Source organism: Anser cygnoides, chromosome 3, assembly GCF_040182565.1.
Source record: "Anser cygnoides isolate HZ-2024a breed goose chromosome 3, Taihu_goose_T2T_genome, whole genome shotgun sequence".
Classification (NCBI taxonomy): domain Eukaryota; kingdom Metazoa; phylum Chordata; class Aves; order Anseriformes; family Anatidae; genus Anser; species Anser cygnoides.
Genome location: NC_089875.1, coordinates 64989687 through 65009717, shown reverse-complemented (window position 1 = coordinate 65009717; position 20031 = coordinate 64989687). Strand labels below are relative to the sequence as shown.

The 20031-nt window shown below is 39.9% G+C and overlaps 1 protein-coding gene across 1 annotated transcript; it reads left to right on the top strand.

The window, feature by feature from the left end:
* Positions 1 to 3369: 3369 nt before the first annotated feature.
* Positions 3370 to 19534, top strand: C3H6orf58 (chromosome 3 C6orf58 homolog). Its single transcript, XM_013175350.3, has 6 exons — positions 3370 to 4182; positions 8224 to 8307; positions 13380 to 13564; positions 14689 to 14822; positions 15329 to 15567; positions 19104 to 19534. The coding sequence occupies exons 1-6, from the start codon at positions 3807 to 3809 to the stop codon at positions 19289 to 19291; spliced, it is 1206 nt and encodes a 401-aa protein (XP_013030804.2). The 5' UTR covers positions 3370 to 3806; the 3' UTR covers positions 19292 to 19534.
* The last annotated feature ends 497 nt before the right edge of the window (positions 19535 to 20031 follow it).

Genomic DNA, 20031 nt, shown 5'->3' with positions numbered 1-20031 from the left:
AGTTAATCCTACCTTTCAGTGCTGTCTTATGTGGCTAAAGAACAGTGACATCCCCAGCTCACCTAAAGATTTTCTCACCTGCGAAGCTCTGCATCAGTTCTGAGTTAATTCGAATTAGGGTAATGATGCCTTTTCTTTACTGGCTTGCAAATTCCTTCCCCAGTGTCCCATCAGGCCTAAGGACTGGGACCAAACATGGGCCACCATTTCTTCTTATAGTCCACTTCATTGGAAGATGCCCAGAAGAAAGACTGCTGGACAAAATCCCTCTGACTGCTCTCCTTCTTTGCACTCACTGAGGATACTTTGATATTTTACAGCCTTCATATGCATGTTTTTTTCTGTTTGACACACACACACAAACACACACACACACCAAGTACTGTTATATTCCAAATAGTACACTCTTTAAGAGTAAGAGACAATTTACTTAACTTTAACTGTTTGTAAAAAAGTTAAAATAAAATAAAAAATAAAATAAAATAAAATAAAAATAAAAGACACATAACTGTTTAAACTTTATCTGCAGTGAATGCAAAGAGGTTGACATATCCAGAAAGAGATTCTTATTAACACCTCAGGAACCTTTAACAAAATGGGATGCATTACCTACTGGAAGTGTCTGTCTCTCTGCATTGACTGTATAAGGAACCTATACAACTTAGACATGATGCCTAGCTGTTACATGACTAACATTAGGATAAGATAAACACCACCATAAATGATGGTATCTTATTTAAGCTTTATAAGCTTCATTTCAACATCCTGGTTTTCTCCATTGACACAGAAATAGTGCTGTTAATACATCACCTCAGCTAATCTAATTTAGTATTGATGCTTATCAGCAGTTCTGCAGTTATCTTGAATAAAACTGTGCAACCCACCTGAAAAGTATGGTGTATTCTCTTGAAACCTGGTAACAACTACACATCAGTTCAGCATACCACTATCCACAAGATTTTCCAGGTCTTTATTCTGTTACAGTGTCTGTAAGGGCACAGCCATACCAAGTAAATTGTGGAGTGGTTATTAAAACAGTGGTGAACAAAACAGTGATGCTGACATTACCAATAGTCTTCCTTAATATTCCACTCATTTAAAATGCTGACTTCCCCAAAGTAATGGTTATGACTCAAGACCTGCCACTGGCACCACTCAGCTCCTGTTGACACCACGTGAATCCTCTCCTCTGCTCAAGGCGGTAAACAAACATGACTGGTTTCCAAGCTTGAAATGCCAGTCTGGAGACTTCTCAAAGGCAAGCTGTTGTCCTTAAAGTATTACAAAAACTGTTGCAACTTACTTGCCCATGACGATAAGTGGGAAAATAGTGCAAGATCTATAAAATTAATTATAATATTTTGCAGGAATATTTTTTATGTTTTTTTTTTCTTTTTTTCTTTTTTCCCTTGAAATTGAACTCTTAAAGATGAATTGGATTGTTAAAGTCCTGTTAGCAAAAGACAAAAGGTTCAGACTTTAAAAGACGAAGGAATTCATCAGAAGTTATTTGTATTTTACAACTTATATCACGTAGTGTATAACAAATCTTTATACTTTAGCTCTAAAATTGGCATAAGGCAGGCATTTATGTCATTGATTTACCTTAATTATTTATTATTTATATAATTCTTTATTATTATATTAAGTCTTTTGATAATTTAATGTTTTTGCATCCAGATTAGTAATTCATATTTGTATTCCTGCCCTGAACAGTGTTAACAGGGACTGCCTTTCTAGATAACAGAGTGGAGGACAGGCTTCGTGCCACAGTAAAGGTCCATACAAATCTGGAACAAGTCAATTTGCTACATGCAAATCTGCCATCAGGATGTATATATATGGAATTTCTGTGAAAACTGAAGGTATTTTTTCACGTCTCTTTACTGTAAGCAATGAAACTGAAATCACTTTTGCAGTTCTCACTAAGAGAACTCAAATTCTCTACTTTGACTGTATAAAGGCATAGAGAATTTAGACTCCTAAATCAGGCACTTTTTTAGTGATGGTGAATATAATCCCCACCATTAATCAGTCTTTCATGTTCCCAATCAAAATTTCTATCCTAGCATGATTATAGACTTTGCACCCTTTATTTCATAGAATCATAGGTTTTCTCTATATATCTTGCACTTTTGATAATGCCTTTTATCATCCTTGCTTTTCAGGTGAGATTCACTGCTCATTACCTCAGTTACAGCCATATATATATATACATAGTGCAGTTCTTGGCATTTACCTTCAAGATTATGTTATATAATGCCTTCTTTCAAGAAAAAACAACTAAATTTAAAAACATTTCTGAAATTATTACAGAAAATTAAGTAACAACAATATTAATTTTATTTAATCTATATGTTTATGTCTGAAACTAAGCCTAAATTTCAACTCCCTTTACAGTCAGCCAAGAACAATACATCTCAGTGATGTATTTTAAAAGAGTAATGTTCTGGACATGCCTGTTTCTCTGCTTTGGCCATAGAAGAAATCTGCATAGTTAGATTAATCTTGAAATGTTCACAGTTTGCTGAGATAAATTCCATTCATTCAAATTTAATACAAGGAAAACTTGGTCATTTGAAATCTCTATAAGGGACCACGATTAGGAAAAGTGTTCTCAAGTCTATGCTAGTCTCTATTTGGTTGAACAAGCTTTTTCAATAACCTTTGTTTATTTGGTTGTTGTTGTTGTTTTTCTCAGTAGAGCCACAAATAAAAATCAACCATTGAAAAAATTATGTTGTTTTCTAGAAAGTCTCCTTAATACATAGAAAAGATGGAAAATTTTTGAACTGAACTTACACATTTCTTTCAGGTCTACCGTTCAAATTTGCAGACAATTTCATCTTGCTGTCATCCAGGTTGTGTGTTTAGGGTACTTTAAGTACACAAAGACTGACCAAATCACAGAACTGCTTCAAAGAAAGTAAGCATTTGCAATTTTTCTCATGTGAAAGCATGGCTACAAAGATAAGAAATACATTTGTTTGCTGACTACTGTTTTGCAACAGTTCCTTATCTGAGAAAAAGCAGCTGAATATTATACAATCCTAGAAGTAGATGAGGTGAAGGTAGCTTGACAATTTCATTTATGTTGAAGTGTAACTAATTCAAATACCAATTTTATCAGTGCAGGGGTGGCCTTTGTATTGCTTTTGGAGTCTGCAAGACCATGGAGATTTAACAGGAGACTTCAGGTCTTTATGGTGATCATTTTTACACAAAACAAACTGACACTAAAAATACAGGTAGACAGTTGCTACACACCAGCCTGGAACTTACGACATTTCATGGTTTGAAGGCTGTAGAAAGTTGTCCCAAGACCAAAATATAAAGATATCAAAGGCAGCACGTGGCTTATGCCACTGTTGCTCCTTGGTGGGCACCCAGACCTTCCTCAAAGCACCTCATCTGGAGTCACTCAGCCCTGTGTCTGATTTAGGGGTGAGCTCTCTGATACCGCTGTCTGATCTTTACCTGGAGGAACTAGGCAGAGAAAGGGGAAGATGGCAATTAGCAAAAATCACAGGGACAGAAAGGTTCATAATGCTACTGTGCAAAGCAGTACCGCAGCATGGCTGTCTTTCGGGAGGGTGGGTATACATTGTGGGCATACATTTCTTGTCAGGCTGATCTCCCTTAAACATCTGCTCTAGCTCCTCACACCTCACCAGGAGGACAGAGGCAGAAGCATTACTCACAGCTTGCTCACCTGGCAATGCCAGGTCAGGGTCACAGGAAAGAAGGAAGGGAGACAGCAGACCTCTGCAGTCTGAGTCATCCTTTTTGCCCAGCCCTCACCTTTCATGATAAAAGCCCTGCAGCCACAAACACCTGGGTCACAAACCTCCACAATGCGGACCTACGGTGGCATACATGCTCTTCTTCTCATAGCAACTGTTACCCTGAATCCAGCAGCTGCTGCAGCAGCACAGAGTGACAACGATGACACTGGAGAACAGGTCTATCCCCCACTGTGGGACGTTGTCCCTGAAAACCTGCTGAATTTCCCAGTTAAGGGCAACAAAATTGTCATCGATCCTTGGAACTATCGGGAACGACTGGGAGTATATAAGAGCTTGCTAAATTCTTCAGCCATATATTTTACCAACTTTGGATCCCAAAACTTTGGCAATATTCTCTGGGGATTACCGTTGCAGCATGGGTGGCAATTCCGTACAGGTATGAACTGTGTCGTTAAGTTGCTAGAACAGCTAACTGTTTACCAGACCCACTTTGGGGAGAGGTTTTTTTTTTTTTTTTCCCGAGGTTTCTGCCTTGCAAGCCTCCTATAGCATCATATTGTAAATTTTTTACATAGAGTGCTAAGCTGGTGATTTGGAAGACAAATTCTCAATGAAGGCAACACTTTTCTTTCTACTACTGGATTTACTAGTAAGAAAAGATATTACTAAACATAGAACTGATTGGAATCCAGAGGGACCGTGGTTTAGAAACACTAACATCTCAAATGAAGAGGGTAGTATTTCAGGTATCCGAAAATCTTTGAAAACATATTGCCAGTCTTTCCAGCTTGTTGCAGGTAGATATTAGGGTCTGTACTCTGCAGTACACTTCATAAATTGTTAACTGATAGGCTTTCTTTGGCTGCTAATGTTATGATCTTTTGCTGGTGGTTTGAGTTTAATTTCTAATACATATTGTTGAAAGCCTGCCTCTCCCACCAAGAATTTTTTGCCCTCTTTGCCTTATTTGATCAGATTAGAAGTAGCCTTAACACATTTTAAAATATATATTTTTTACAAAAAGACATTTTATTATTATTATTTTTTTTTAAAGTAGGTTGATTTCTGGGGTGGTCATTCTTGTTCTCTAGTTGGCTGTGCTGGGAAAGCAGAGACAGAAACTTGTAAAAGGTCCTTTGAGGCTAAAGCTGCAATACCTTATCTAGGGCTTTGTTAGAGAACTTGTTCTCCCACGCTGCTTCGCAGGCAGGCAGCATGCACTGAAACCTTCCACACAAAGCTGGTGTTGACTTGCTTTGTTCTAGCAACCAGGAAAGGCAGGAAGAAGGGAATAACAGGCAGTGTTGTTTGTAGAAACTCGTGCCTGGTGTTAAATCCTTCTTGCCATGTGTAAGCAAACGCCTGGTTTTTCTTTTATGGGTTGTGCTCTATGGTTTCTTGAGGTCCTGCTTTTACTGAAGGTATATGTTCACCTGGAAGAAAAGAGAGGCACTGTAGCTGGTGGTGAAGAAAGGCTGCCAGCATTTAATTGCACCTAACTGAAAATTAACCAATAAGTCTACGGAAAAGGAGGTAGAGAAAGCAAAATCTGAGCAGGCAACTAGCTGGAAAGCAGAGAGCGGCAAGGAGAATTTGGTTGGATTTTAAGCAGAAAAAGAAAGAGAAGATGAAGAGGATGACTGATGCAGCAGGAGAGTTGATCCAATGAGTGGCAGAGACAAAGGTACCTGGATGCAGAAGCTACACTTGAGTGGGGAACTGCTGGAAACAATCTGGTTATCTAGTGTGGCCTCATCTGCAAAGTGAAGCTGTGCCTGGTTGCAGTGACAGTTCCCAAATAGAGATGATGGACATGATGGGAGAGAGGGAGATTTGCAACTGGTTACACAGACAGATAAAGACTTGCTCTCATATAATTGGTCCATAGACAAAGAGATATATTTTTGAAATTACATGAATGAAAAGAGGGAAAAAATAGTAGGAGAAATATCACACAACTAGAAAACAGTTTACAGAAAGAAATGTAAGAAATATTGACGGATAAGGGGAGAAGAAAGGTCTAAATTTTAGTGTGTGTAGTAGTAAAGTTAGCAAATATTTAAGCTTAATCCTGATAGGCAGCTGGGCTAGAAGCTACTACTTTAGTAAGAGTGGTACAAATATTTGTAATGACCTACTCATGGGCATAAAATGAAATCATTGATTTGCCCAAGTTTATTGTAGAGACAATATTGGCAAGGCAGGATGTCTTGATGGGCAAGCCAGAATAGCTGATAAGAATGAGATTATGGAAACAGAAATTATTACTTTGGAGATGGAGCTAAACTGAAAGTGTCCTACCTACACAAACTGAGGAAACTGGGTACTCCCACTTGAAGGAATTGGCATATTGAAGTACAAATCCAGGAGCAAGGATTTTAAGAAAGTTTCAGGTGCTAAAATGTCTGAAGAGCGGGAAAAGTATTACCTGTACTTAAGAAGAAGGAAAAAGGGCACAAATATTCTTATTCTTACCTTAACAGTAGGTAAGACATTGGAATAGGAATAGAGAAAAGAATTTTTTAAAAAAGACATAGAGCTAAATATAAAAAGGGATAGATTAGTTTATGCTAATCTAAAATGGATTCTTCTAGACTAACTGGGTATTCTCTTTTATGATATAATTGATGTTTCACCCAAGTCTAGAAATGCATTTCCTTCCTCTGTAGAATCAAAACATTGAATGAAAGTCGTTAGTTACACTCTCCAAAATAAGACAGAAAAAGGGAATTGTAAATCTGACAATGGAGCACCTAAAGGAGAGTTTAATGATGAGTGTTGTTAAGGGAAGTTTACAGCAAAGTGAAGGATATGCTCAGAGTTCTTCAATTATCATTCTTGAGAACAATTGCTCCTTTATTTTTTCTGTTAACAATCTTGTTACAAAAAAAATAGCAAGGAAATCTTGCTAATGAGAAATCATGCACAAACTTGCTAATGATGTACATCTGGGAGGCACTGTCAATACAGAGAAAGATTGGGATAGCTTGGATAAACGTGAAGATGGAAATAATCATGTTAAGCACAAGAAATAATGGGGAACAGAGAGCACAAACCTGGAGTGTAGACCTGGAAGTGGAGTTAGTGCTTCAAGATGCAAGCAATTTAGACATATCCCATAATTATCACCAATACTTTCCAGGACTCTATTGTCCCCAAATGCCTAGGTTAATGATCTTTGGTAAATTTCATGTGTAATTCTGAAACTTTTTTTTTTCTTTACCTTTGTCTTTCTCCATTCAACTTCCTTGCACACCAGTGAACTACTGATGCCTACTGATGGCCTGTGTGGAAATAGGTTCTTGCAGGAAAGAAACAAAGAAACAAAAAATCAAGTCTTTCTGCAACTCTTAAAAAAAAAAAAAAAAAAGTCACATTGTACTGCATTCCTCTCCACTGCAAATTCCTGCTCTTGATGTTCTGCTACTGAAAGGCATGGGCTTCAGCCGCTAGCATGCTCCAACACATCCTCTGTCCAGTCAGATGGAGAGGATAATTAGGATAATCTTTATACAGATGGTTCATGATTCCATTTTCTCTTTGAGTAAAATGCATCAGGTGCCTAAAAGAAAATTTGTTTTGTCTTTTAAAGAATGCAATGAACTTCACTTCTGATCTGACAGAAGTGACAATGTCTGTATTCATCTGACTTGTCAGAAAGTAAGTGCTCTGCAGGACAGGGGCTGAGAACTTCTGGAATCGCTCATGTCATTGAGGCTGACCATGGCAATTTCATGTCATGTTCTTAAAGCAATTTTCCTGACTCCCTAAATGACTACGTACCACGTGAAGTACATATCCAAGTGCTTTAAGGAATTATGCTATTCCTCTGTGTCATGTGCTCAAAGTAAAATACACCTTACGTGCTGTCACAGATAATTGTGAAATGTCTTGCATGTTTGTTATGGCACAGATGCTTGAAAACTCTGCTAATCAGATACAACAATGTTTGCATGCTTAGCTTAACAGGAAGGCAATGTTTGTATGCATCATTAAACTGGAAGGGATTCTGTATCACACAACCCAATTAGGTGACACAATTACTAGCACATTTAATTTGTGCTATTCTCTTCATTAAACAGCTCTCCTACACTAGCAGCCTTGCAGCTACTGAAAATGATGCATCAGCTGTGCGTGTGTTTATGTCCGTATGCACATTCATATTTATATCTCTATAAAAATATCATTGTGATGTCCTAGTTTCAGATAGTTCCATAAACTCTCAGAATATATTTACAGTGAATTTTACAATGTGAACCGTAAAACATAGTCAAATTACTATGCGTTCTGTGAAATATTGACTGAGAAATTCAACTACTGTACCAACAGTATTTTATAAAGCAGAACAACAGTAATTGTTCTGCTTCTCTGAGCAAAATTTTGCACGCTTTACTGGTATAATTTTTTTCCCCTCTCAGTGGGATTTCTCATGTAAAAAAGGTTGAGAAATATTTGTGCATTCTTTCATTTTATTCAGGCAGACTAGCAGATCCTTCAAGTGTGACTTCTTGTGGCTATGAAGATGGAGACCTGTGCATATCTGTAAGAAGCTGGTGGTCCTGTAAGTATATGCTATTACACTGTTATCCGAAGTATGATTAGTGTCCTAGAAGGCAATTCAGAGTCTTTCTTCCTCTTGGACTTCTATACTACAAAGTAATTGCAGTGCTACACAGTTCTTCATTGAAAACTTGCAGCAAGACAGCAAAATATGAGTGAAAACATGGGGAATACCATGATGGGTATCTGTATTTGTAGGCACTTGTAGAAATCACCATTTTCAATCACTCCAGAGCAGAGTTCTTCAGTTTAAATGCTAATTCTTCAAACTAAAACTTAGTGTGAGAATGTCAACCAGGAATCTTTGTGGTTCTTGCATCACCCTTAGCAATACAGAATCACAGAATCACAGAATCATCTAGGTTGGAAGAGACCTCCAAGATCATCTAGTCCAACCTCTGCCCTAACACTAACAAGTCCTACACTAAACCATATCACTAAGCTCTACATCTAAACGTCTTTTAAAGACCTCCAGGGATGGTGACTCAACCACTTCCCTGGGCAGCCCATTCCAATGCCTAACAACCCTTTCAGTAAAGAAGTTCTTCCTAACATCCAACCTAAACCTCCCCTGGCGCAACTTTAGCCCATTCCCCCTCGTCCTGTCACCAGGCACGTGGGAGAATAGACCAACCGCCACCTCGCTACAGCCTCCTTTAAGGTACCTATAGAGAGCGATGAGGTCTCCCCTGAGCCTCCTCTTCTCGAGGCTAAACAACCCCAGTTCCCTCAGCCGCTCCTCGTAAGACTTGTTCTCCAGACAATACAAACCTGACAGGACTTTTTTTGCCTTAGGCTGCATCTCCACAACTTCACTGTGGTTGGAGGGATACAGAAAATGAAAGAAAGGGAGACTTTTTGTCCACAATGCTCAAACATCTTTGCTATCTTCATCACAGTGACAACATTTTTCCAGTGGGCTCTCAAGTATCCAGCAAAAACACAGTTATTATTTTGACATGGCATACATAAGCTGCAAGACAATTTTTATTCACTTTAATATTGGCTTTGGAATTCTAGTAGGCTGAAATTTTGTTATCATTATTATTATTTTAATTATTCCAGTAAGTAGCAACAAACTGAAGACAGAGAGAGAGAAAATGTAAAGATCTGATTTTCCAGCATCAATATCACTGACACTCTCAATGTTTTCCTCAACATGTCTGAAAATACACATCCAGATTAATAAAAAAAAGACCCCTAAAATCCCCATGTTGTTCTGATAATTCTGTTAATTCATAGGTTCCCCCTGTTGAAGTGGAGCGATCAAGTAATTGGTTTTGATAGTCTGTGTTTTTTTTCTTAGCACGAGACACAAGAATTTATTTGTAAAAAAGTGTACCATAAGTGTAACTAAAAATGGGTCTTTCACTTGCACCTAGGAAAATATTAGACATTGTAGGAAGCAGTGATGGTGAGATCAAATCATATTTGGAACAACCTTTGTGTTAAGCAATACCAATAAAAAACAAAGTAACAAATGTTACTGAAGGAATAGCTGTGAGCTAACTCAGCCAAAGTGCTCACTAACTCAGTGCTATTTGCATCAATAGTGGTAGATGTGGCAGAGTTTCTTATCCTTCTGTAGGATGTAAGTGTAGGTCTACTGCATCCTCTGAAAGTACCATGGGAGAAATTATGGTGTGTGGGACAGCAAACTGTAACTAGATTTTTAAATAGAAAGGAAAGGATAGTTGTATTTGCTTTTCTCTAAGAACTCTGCAGAACAAGAAAGGATGTGATCTGGAATGCCTCATGCAAGTCAAGGGTGTCCATTTATTGTTCTGTAGGACATCCAAATGAGTAACACTTTAAGCATCAATAGAAAAGACACCAATACTACAATGCTCTTTGTCTCAAGTACAAGTATTGAGAGCAGCCCTAATGAGAAGGACCTGTGTGTGTTGGTTTATGAGAAGCTTGACATGAGTTGGCAATGTGAGCTTGCAGCCCACAAAGCCAACCATATCCTGGGCTGCATCAAAAGAAGCATGGTCAGCAGGTCAAGAGAGGTGATTGTCCCCCTCTACTCTGCTCTCGTGAGACTCCACCTGGAGCATTGTGTTCAGCTCTGGGGCTTCCAGCACAAGAAGGACATAGATCTATTTGAGCAAGTTCAGAGGAGGAACACAAAAATGATCTGGGTGCTGGAGCACCAATCCTATGAAGACAGGCTGAGGGAGTTGGGGTTGTTCAGCCCAGAGAAGAGAAGGCTCCGGGGAGACCTTATAGAGGCCTTCCAGTGCCTAAAGGGGGCCTACAGGAAAGCTGGAGAGGGACTCTTTATCAGGGAATATAGTGATAGGACAAGGAGTAATGGCTTTAAAGTAAAAGAGGGGAGATTTAGATTAGATATTAGGAAGAAATTATTTACTCAGAGGGTAGTGAGGCACTGGCACAGGTTGCCCAGAGAAGCTGTGGATGCCCCATCCCTGGAGGTGTTCAAGGCCAGGTTGGATGGGGCTTTGGACAACCTGGTTTGGTGGGAGGTGTCCCTGCCCTCTGCCAGTGGGGTTGGAGCTAGATCATCTTTAAGATCCTTTCCAGTGCAAACCATTCTATGATTCTAAGTACACATAGAATCATTAATGTTGGAAAAGACCTCCAAGATCATCTGGTCCAACCATCTTCCTACCACCAATGTCACCCACTAAACCATGTCCCTACGCTCCAGGTCCAGCCTTTCCTTAAACACCCCCAGGGACGGTGACTCCACCACCTCCCTGGGCAACCCATTCCAATGCCTGGCCCCTCTTTCTGAGAAGAATTTTCTCCTAATTTCCAACCTGAACCTCCCCAGCACAACTTGAGGCCATTTCCTCTTGTTCTATCACTAGTTAACTGCAAGAAGAGGCCGCACGTGTAGTTTATTCCCGTCTGCTCTATTTACAGCCAGTGTGCTATGCGGAAAAAGAGTTCTCAAAAAATGTGTACATAGATTTTCACAGAGTTGGTCTTACAAGGTAATTTTTCTGAGCCCGTGAAAAAAACATAAATAACAGTTGAATTTTCTCATTTGATAGAACAGAAATATTTAAATAATTTGTCTGCACCGAACCTGAGTCACATATTTCATACAGTCTAAATAGAAGGATGGTTTTATTTCCATTATTGAAAAGCTGAATGAACATATTCTTTCATAATATAACATAATAACAATAAAAATTCCTTTTTATTTGATCTGAGTCAAAGACAATAATTTTAAACTTTTTTTTTTTTTTTCCCCCTGAAACTGGAACCGACTCTTTTGGAAAGATTATCTACTATTTTTTCAGAAATGGAACTGGCAGGTTGGACAGGAGGAATAAAGAAAAAGCCTGACCTATAACTTACAATCAATACCTATAACTTATTGTAATAAAATTATGTAAAACTCTTATATATATATATATTTTAAAGGCTTCTAGTTTTAATATTCTTTCCCTTCATTAGAAAGAGAAGGCCGTCCCCTCCTTTTCACCTAGTACATTTTCCCTCCATCACTTCTGTCCATTGCTCCCTCTGCTTTCCTGCTGTCTTGCCACAAGTCCCCCTTTCCAGAAGACCTGCAGGCGAGCTGCAGTGAAGGGCTCTGTCCCTTCCCTCCATGCCAGTGCTTTATTGTAGAGGCTCTTTGAATGAAGCTTCTGTCTGTGAACCAGCAATTGAATATATATATCTTCATGTGATCAAAGGCATGAGCACAGAGTAAATGTAAAACGTAAATTTAGAGTAAAATCAAAGCTCACTGTGATACTCAATCCAGCTGCTAAGTTCAGTTTCCTATCTCTGAGGGGGACTAGGTACTTTGGGGGAAGGTGTCCCACACAGTGACAAGTAAGAAGGGTCATTGCGTAGCCCTGTACAAGTAGGGGACCTTCCCGGAACAAAAACCTGCATTCCTGCTCTTCATTTACTTCTAAACACTGCAAGTCTGCTTGATACCACTTTTGTCCACTTTTGTTGCCTCCAGAAAATATATAAACTCAGTCTTGATTTACCATATTGCAGAAGCAACACACAAAAAGTGTTTCAGACTGCACAGAAATGCCTCTTACTGCTCTAAGGATGTACGTGCTTTTGATTGGCCTTCAGGGTGAGCCCGTCTGGCATGCATAGTCATACCAAGCCAGGAATGAGCTTAAACCAGAAATTCATATTTAATATGCCACAAGGTGTGTGAGACAGTCCTTGTTACACTGCTTAAGCATGAGCAAATGACTTCTCAGCTCAATGGCTCAGAGCTATCCACCCAGGAGGGAAAATACCTAGGTTTTAGCCTGTTCTTCACTGAAAGTCATTAAAATTTATTTCTACAGAGAAGGACGCAATTAAGGGGAGAATTTAAAATTCTCTTCCTACATGAAGGACATCAAATATCTGTATGGGCACTCTCACAGGAGATGTGGTCCATCACAGGCAGGAACTGAATCTGGGTTTTCTACCTACCGGATCTGACTGCTCTAACTTATGGATCAGACCACAGAAAGCCATCATCCTAAAATAAATCATACCAAATCGACTGAGGTCATTTCCAAATTTTCAATGAGTGAAATGTCTCTTTTAAAAATAAAATCAGTTTCCAGGAAAATATTGCTAGGACTTGCCTTTTCCTTTTTTATATTCTTAGGATGTATACAGAGTTTTTTTATGAAAGCAATACTTGTGATGTCATGTTGGAGGACCTCTTCATCTTTCACCCTGATCATCATTTTCTGTGCTCAGTTTGCAACTAGCATTTCAAAAGCTTTTAATGTTCTATCCATGGTAACCTATAAAGATCTAATTTTACCTTTAGTTTTTCCATTTCTGCAAAGTATAGCACACTGTCAGCTCATGCAAGACTATTAACGGGCAGTATATAAATCAATATTGCAAATCAGTATATAAACCAATATTGCAAATCATATCTGAATCAATACAGATATCATCACTAGTGCATTTCAGCACATACATCTATCTCACTGCTGAACATAGTTGTATCACTGGCAATTTGAAATGACCGCATTTGGTGTTGGAGAGTTTCCATTTCTCTGTGTGGGAACTTTTCATTGCTAGTGGGTAGTGCCTCTGCATTTTAAATTATTGTTACAGGTATGAATTACTACCTGGCTGTCATACCTTTTCTGGGAGCAGTGGAAGCTGGCCTCTTTCGAGAGGTGCCATATGAGATAGAATTACTGCCACCAGAGGAGCGAAGAGATGATTTCTGCTATAGTGTTGCTGACTGCCGTTCTCGCATTCCTGAGCTCATGGATAAGTGGAAGGCCTATTTTGAAGTAAACAAGTTTACTTTTTTACTTTTCATGTTTTGTAGGAGATGATACCAGAATATTACTTTAAAAATATTAAGATTTAGGGAGCTTGATTTGCTTTCAATAACATCTTGATAAAAAAGTAAGAAATAGAAAAGTGGAAAAGCATGACATAGAGTGACACAATTATTCTGGTGTCTGTCCTCAGACACTGTTTCATTAACAGTTATACTTGTAGTCTTATTATTAACATGTTAAATTGCTAACATTAGCATTTAAGATAGAACATTACCCTTGAGAAATGGCCTCGTGTTGGTTTTGTAGGGCTCATTTACTCCTCTGAACATCTAAAAAACTTGAAGTTCTGAAACTTCACTGAGAAGGGTATTTATTTATGCAAGTACATATTCTCTTTCCTCCTTATTCAGTTGCTCTCTAATCCCAAAGATATCAATATTTCTTATTTCATAGATTTAATGACTATTTTTAAAGATAGACTTCTCTATTCAATGTCTTTGTTAGTAGTAAAGTAATAGATAACAATCAGAAAATTAGAACTGTAAGTTTCTCTTGATAACTGTGAGCAAAGGGAGAGGTTTTCAGAGAAAGATTGGATTTGTTTTCTTCAGATTCTTTATCGTAAACAGTATGTTTAGGAGGTTGTTATAAACGATCTACTCCTCAAATAGCCATAATGATAACCATTAAGACTCATTCTTATTTTTTGAAAATCTGCAGCAGTTGCAGCTCAAAGAGTACAAACAATTTTTCAAGGAATCCAATATTTTAGCACGGAAGCTTCAGATACACAAGTCAGATAGACTCAGATACACAAGTCCACTGAATTCTGACAGAATGCCTACATTATGTGGGAAAAACGCTCCATTGAAGTTGAAGAATGGCAAATCCCTTTAACTTCAGTGAGAACATTAATTCACTTTATAAATCTATATTAATCATCCTTTTCTTCCTCTGTCAGATATTACAGTTACTTACAAAGTAAAAGCAACACATTCTAACTACTCAAAAACAGTTTTCCTTAGGTTGCAAACTTACTCTTTTGTGTGATACATACATAAGTCTGAAAAATTTATTGGGTTTGAACCACCTTCTCATTTCTCTGCCTTTTTCCCTCCCTGCTGCTGTAGTATCTGCTGTCTACAGAGCAAAAAGCCATGGGCCCTGCAACGTTCTCCTCCTTCATACTGGATGACGCTCTCCATTATATGTGGAAGGCGCATGTTGCCTCCATTGCCTATGCGCTGCCCAAGTTCCAGGACAGGTATGGGAATCAGAGAGGTGGCCAGGGGGACCTTCCCACCCCCATGACTGTTTGTAAGGATAATGTCTGAACAAAGACTGTATGAGGTTTTGGGCTTCCACTCTTTAGGCTCTACCCTTCCACGCCCTTGGTGCACAAGATAATGGGTGAGAGATGATGCCCTTTAGGCTCTGCTCATCCACTCTGTAGGAGCATGGGTTATCTAGCGAGACATGAAGCCCCTGTGCCTTAGGCTGCAAGGGGCAGGCAGGCTATGGGGTAACAAAAAGACGGTGATTCCTCTCTGGGAGCCAGGACCTAAGCCAGAAGCAGTGTCTAACCTGGCCAGAGGCAGTGATGCCAGGAGAAATTAGGTGTAAAGTGCTGAAAGAGACTTTAAGTCACTGTGACACCAAGACCACTCAGGATTTTATAATGAACAAAACACATTTGGGATAAATGATAAACTACCGTGTTCTACAGTGGATTTCAATTATCTGTTACATTTTTATTTTGATTTATTTCAGCTTAAGATATCTCCCTGATCCAGAAGCAAATTTTGGTGAAGACTGGGCTAATGCTGTAGATTTCATTGCAGCCACACATTTCTGTACAGATTTACAAACCACAAACAACTTCCAGGCTTTCTTGCCTCAGAGGATGCTTGTTGAAGGGGATGTCTTGCCATCCATCAGTGGCTTCAGTCCACAGCAAAACAGAGTCCTGCTCTCAATGAGAGCTCTCCACAAAGCAAATCAATTAACAGGTAAGAGCCCCACCTACCACCATACCACCATATGCACTTTGTCTTGTTCTTTGTTTCTATAGCTTCCTCCACATGAATGCGGTGATTTTCAATATAGTATAATCAATTCCTGGAGATAAAACAGCAGAGCTGAAAATACAGCCACAAGTAAACAATGCACCAGAAAGCAAATGCATCAATGGGATAACACTGATGGTACGTGGTAAGGATTTCACATGAGACAAAGGCATCATATGTTGGAACAGATGACCTTACACTTTTTTTTTCCTCTAATTTACACATGAACTTTACAAACAAACACTAGCTTGCATTTCATCATTTAAATTTGGAACCATTAAAAATGTAAATGAACTTACTAGATCAGTTGAAGTCGTTAGAAAAAAAATGGAGAAATTATCACAAACAATGGTTTGTGTGTCAGCAAGTGTTCTGTTGTTTTGTTGTTGCTATTTGTTTTATTTTGTTTTCTCGCTCAATCTTTTGTCTATCAGAAGATACCTCCCCCAGTAAAACAGTTATTCTTAGACTATCGCTTTATCTAAAATAAGTTCTGTATCACCATCCAGCGGTGAGACATAGAATTACACTCTTCCGAGGTTTCAGTTCATTCGTAGAGACGGCTAGGCTGGATGGTTTTGTTTTGTTTTGTTGTTTGGTTGGCTGGTTTTGTTTTTTTGTCCTTTATGAAGGAAAGCTATTCTGAATCTTTAAAGGAAAACACCACATAAAAATATGATGTAAAGCTAGTATTCAGAGCCATAGCACTTTTTTGAGATCTTTTGTCTATACACTTCAGTGAAAATTTTCTCTCTAGATGTATTTATACCTGGAAAAGGCTGTTTGATGAAGCTATTCAGTGTTACAAAAGAGCATCCCAGAGTTTTCCCTTGCATATAATGTGAGGGTTGCCTCATAGTTTGAATAAGGAACTTTACAGCTCTGTCCTGTGCCTTGTAGCTTATGTCATAGTTCAGGGTTTCTTTACCTATCTCCAGGTCGCGTCCCCACAGTGGGAGGGAAGGAAAGCACAGCAAGTAAAAGCAGGACCAACAGGGCAGCAAGCAGGGAGCAAAGAACCAGGGCAGTGGAGCAGATGAGGGCAGCACTGGAGGGAGAGAGAAAAGGCATGGATGCTGAAGGCAGTAGGGAGGAGGAAAGAGAGGGATGAAGATATTTCACGTGGGTGCAGCTGTAAACAACTAAGTAAGTAGCTGAAATTCCTGGCTTTGCAGGCTGGAGATTTCCGTAACTGCCTTGAAGGAATGGGCTTTGCATTCCAGTGAGAGTTAAATGCAAGCTATCTCAACCTGGTGATAGCTTTGCAGATCAGAAATGGAGCTCTAAACTATATTTAACTATATGTGGGTCTGGATATGCAGTCTCAGAGGGGATCTGAAAAGCTAGAACTTGTTGCTACAGCACTCAGATGACAAAAAGTGACATACTGTTTTTGTAGAGACAGATTCTTCAAACTTTTAAACATGTTCTGTGAGAAGCGGAGTCCTCTTGTGGTGCTGCAAACTTCAGCACAAGAGAGAAGGTTTCAGTAATTCATAGGATAGGACCCTGTCCAGACCACAGTGAGTTTTGTTTTCTTGATTCATTTTGGTTACCCTTTATTTCCCTCTAGCTGCCTCTCCCAGTTTAGCAGGGAGCCATATGGAAACATTGCTATGCTGCTATGGTGATTTCACACGAATTGGCAGCTCAACACCACCATGCTGCTCTCTCATTCCACCTCCTCAAAAGAATTGGAGGAGAAAATACAAAGAAAAAAAAGCTCATGGGTTGAGATAAGGACAGGGAGATCACTCAACAATTATTGTCACAGGTAAAACAGACTCAGCGTAGGAAGATTAATGAAATTTATTGACTACTGATAACAGACTAGAGCAGTGAGAAGCCAAAAGCAAACTAAAAATACTTCCCCCCCTCCATCCACCTCCCTCTTCTGTTACCTCCTCCCAACCAGCACAAGGGAGTGGGGCCAGCGGTCAGTCCCTGATGCTTCGTCTCCTCCACTCCTTCACAGTCACTCTCTGCTGGAGCAAACTGCTCCAGCACGGGTCCCCCACGGGCGGCAGCTCCCCCCAGACCCCCTGCTCCTGCGTGGGCTCCTCTCCACGGGCTGCAGCTCCGGCCCGGGGCCTGCTCCTGCGGGGGCTCTCCATGGGCCGCAGCCTCCTCCAGGCCACATCCACCTGCTCCACCGGGGGCTCCTCCACGGGCTGCAGCGTGGAGATCTGCTCCGTGTGGGACCCATGGGCTGCAGGGGGACAGCCTGCTCCACCAGGGGCCTCTCCACAGGCCGCAGGGGAACTGCTGATGTGGTGCCTGGAACTCTTCCTGCCCTCCTTCCTCACTTGCTGCCTGCAGGGCTGGTTCTCTCACATTTTCCAACTCCTTTCTCCCAGCTGCTGTTACACAGCAGTTTTCCACTTTCTTAAATCTGCTCTACTTGACATGCAACAAGTGTCACTGCCTGGCCAGCAGCAGGTCCCTTTTCAAAGTGTCTGGAGCTGGCTCTGATCTAACACAGGGTAGCTGCTGGGCTCTGCTCACAGAGGACACCCCTTCTGCTCCCCTTCCCTACCCCCCAACCTTGCCATGTAAACCCAGAACAACTGCCTGTTAAGTTTCTCCACTAACAGACAGAAGAAGCTTTACTGTTCGTGCTCTGCCCCTCAGGGGTATCTGAAGGCAGATGGTCAGCAGCCACATTAGCTGAGACCTCTCCTGCTCTCCTCACAAGATTACCTGGAGTAGGGCAGGCTCTCCATGGCCGCCAGGACAGGCAAGAGGGCAGACAGACTGCTGCCTTCTCTTCTTACCTCACCACCTCCCTGATAAAATATGGTGGGAATCCAATTCTTTATGTTTTGCAGGTGAATAAGGAGAGTAATTAAACTCCTCCTGGTTTTCTTGTAGACATTTTTTTTTTCCTTCTCTTAGATTTCCCCTGTGGCCCCTGTTTCCATCATAAAGATCAGCACTGAGTTGTGGGGACCAGGCAATGAGCATTGTACAAACTGGTGCTAATGCTGGATGGGTGAGGCACACTTCATGGAGAACAACTGGTTGTTGCCTGGATGAAGATGTTGGGGTCATTTGCTTCTTTAGCTTGAGGCCTTAGCTGGGCAGAAGGGCAAAATCTTGGTAGATTTAGAGTGAAAACAGTGATGTGCATGGTTGTAACCACCAGGCCATTGTTTCATAAGCTATGAAGCTATGTGCAGTTGCAGAACAAGACCCTAACATGCATCTTCAATCATTTTGACTTGCAACACTGGTGACAAGGGAATAAGCCAAGTTGTCTATCAATACAAAGGAACCTGAGCTGCACGAATGGCCTGTGTCTCCCTACATAGCTGTAGGCAATTATTACCCCATTGGCGTGTTCCAGCTTTGTCTACATTTCACTATCGACAGGAGATTGGTAGGTGTTTGTTGCTAGACGTACACTTCATCCCTTGTGAGCCATGAGCTGCGTGTGCTCCATGTTAATTTGACAATGTCATGTTGCGTTTCTTTCCAAGGAGGACTGCTGTTGAAGTTCTGGAAAAAGGCTATGTCTACTGAAGCAGGAAGAAAAATGGGCCGAAAACTGATTGAAGACTTGGCTTCTGGCCAGAATTTTGACCCAGTGGGAACATATAATGATTTGAAAAGAGTTGATTTGACAGCACGCAGTTTCCTGAGAAAAAGCAGTTCCAACATTGATTGATTTAATCTTGTAGCAGCTATGTATCTGGTAAACTGGTCTTGGTAATTTCTTACAGCAGGATTTCCTGAGTAGCCATGTGTGCATCTCTCTCATATTGAATCAATATTTTTATCCTTAATTTTCCTAATTAGCTCATTTGCTTAACTTGTTTCCTTATAAATAAAATGCCTCACAGAAAATCTGACTTTAATACTTTTTTTTGACTTCGGAAATAATGTATCATTATTGGAGAAAAAAATAAATAAAGGCAAATTATATTCTGTTTCAGACTTTTTCTTTTTCTTTTTCTTTTTTTTTTTTCCCCTATATACAGGGATCCCACCAGATATGTAATTACTTGGGCCCTTGATGGTCTAAAAGATGATCACCCAAAACTTTTCTTTGAAGTTATGATCCCAAGACAATGCCTTGACAGTTTCTCACCAAAGTTATTTTACAGACCAGCTGCAAATAACTTTGAACCTATCAGGCTTTTCAGATTAAACACTTGAATGTAAATGGATTTCCTTCCTATGATACTGTGTAAAAAATAAGTGCCTCACCTGGTACTCAGGAGCCAGTCCTGAGAAGTCCTGAATTCAGTGAGCTTACTCTGCAAAAGTTCTTACATGACCAGTAAAGATTTCTGTTATTAGATTTGTTACACTTACCACGAGAAAACATTGATCTATCTACCAATTTATGTAATTATGTAGTCTGTATAGCCACAGGTTGCTTTTCCACTTGTACATTAGATGTGA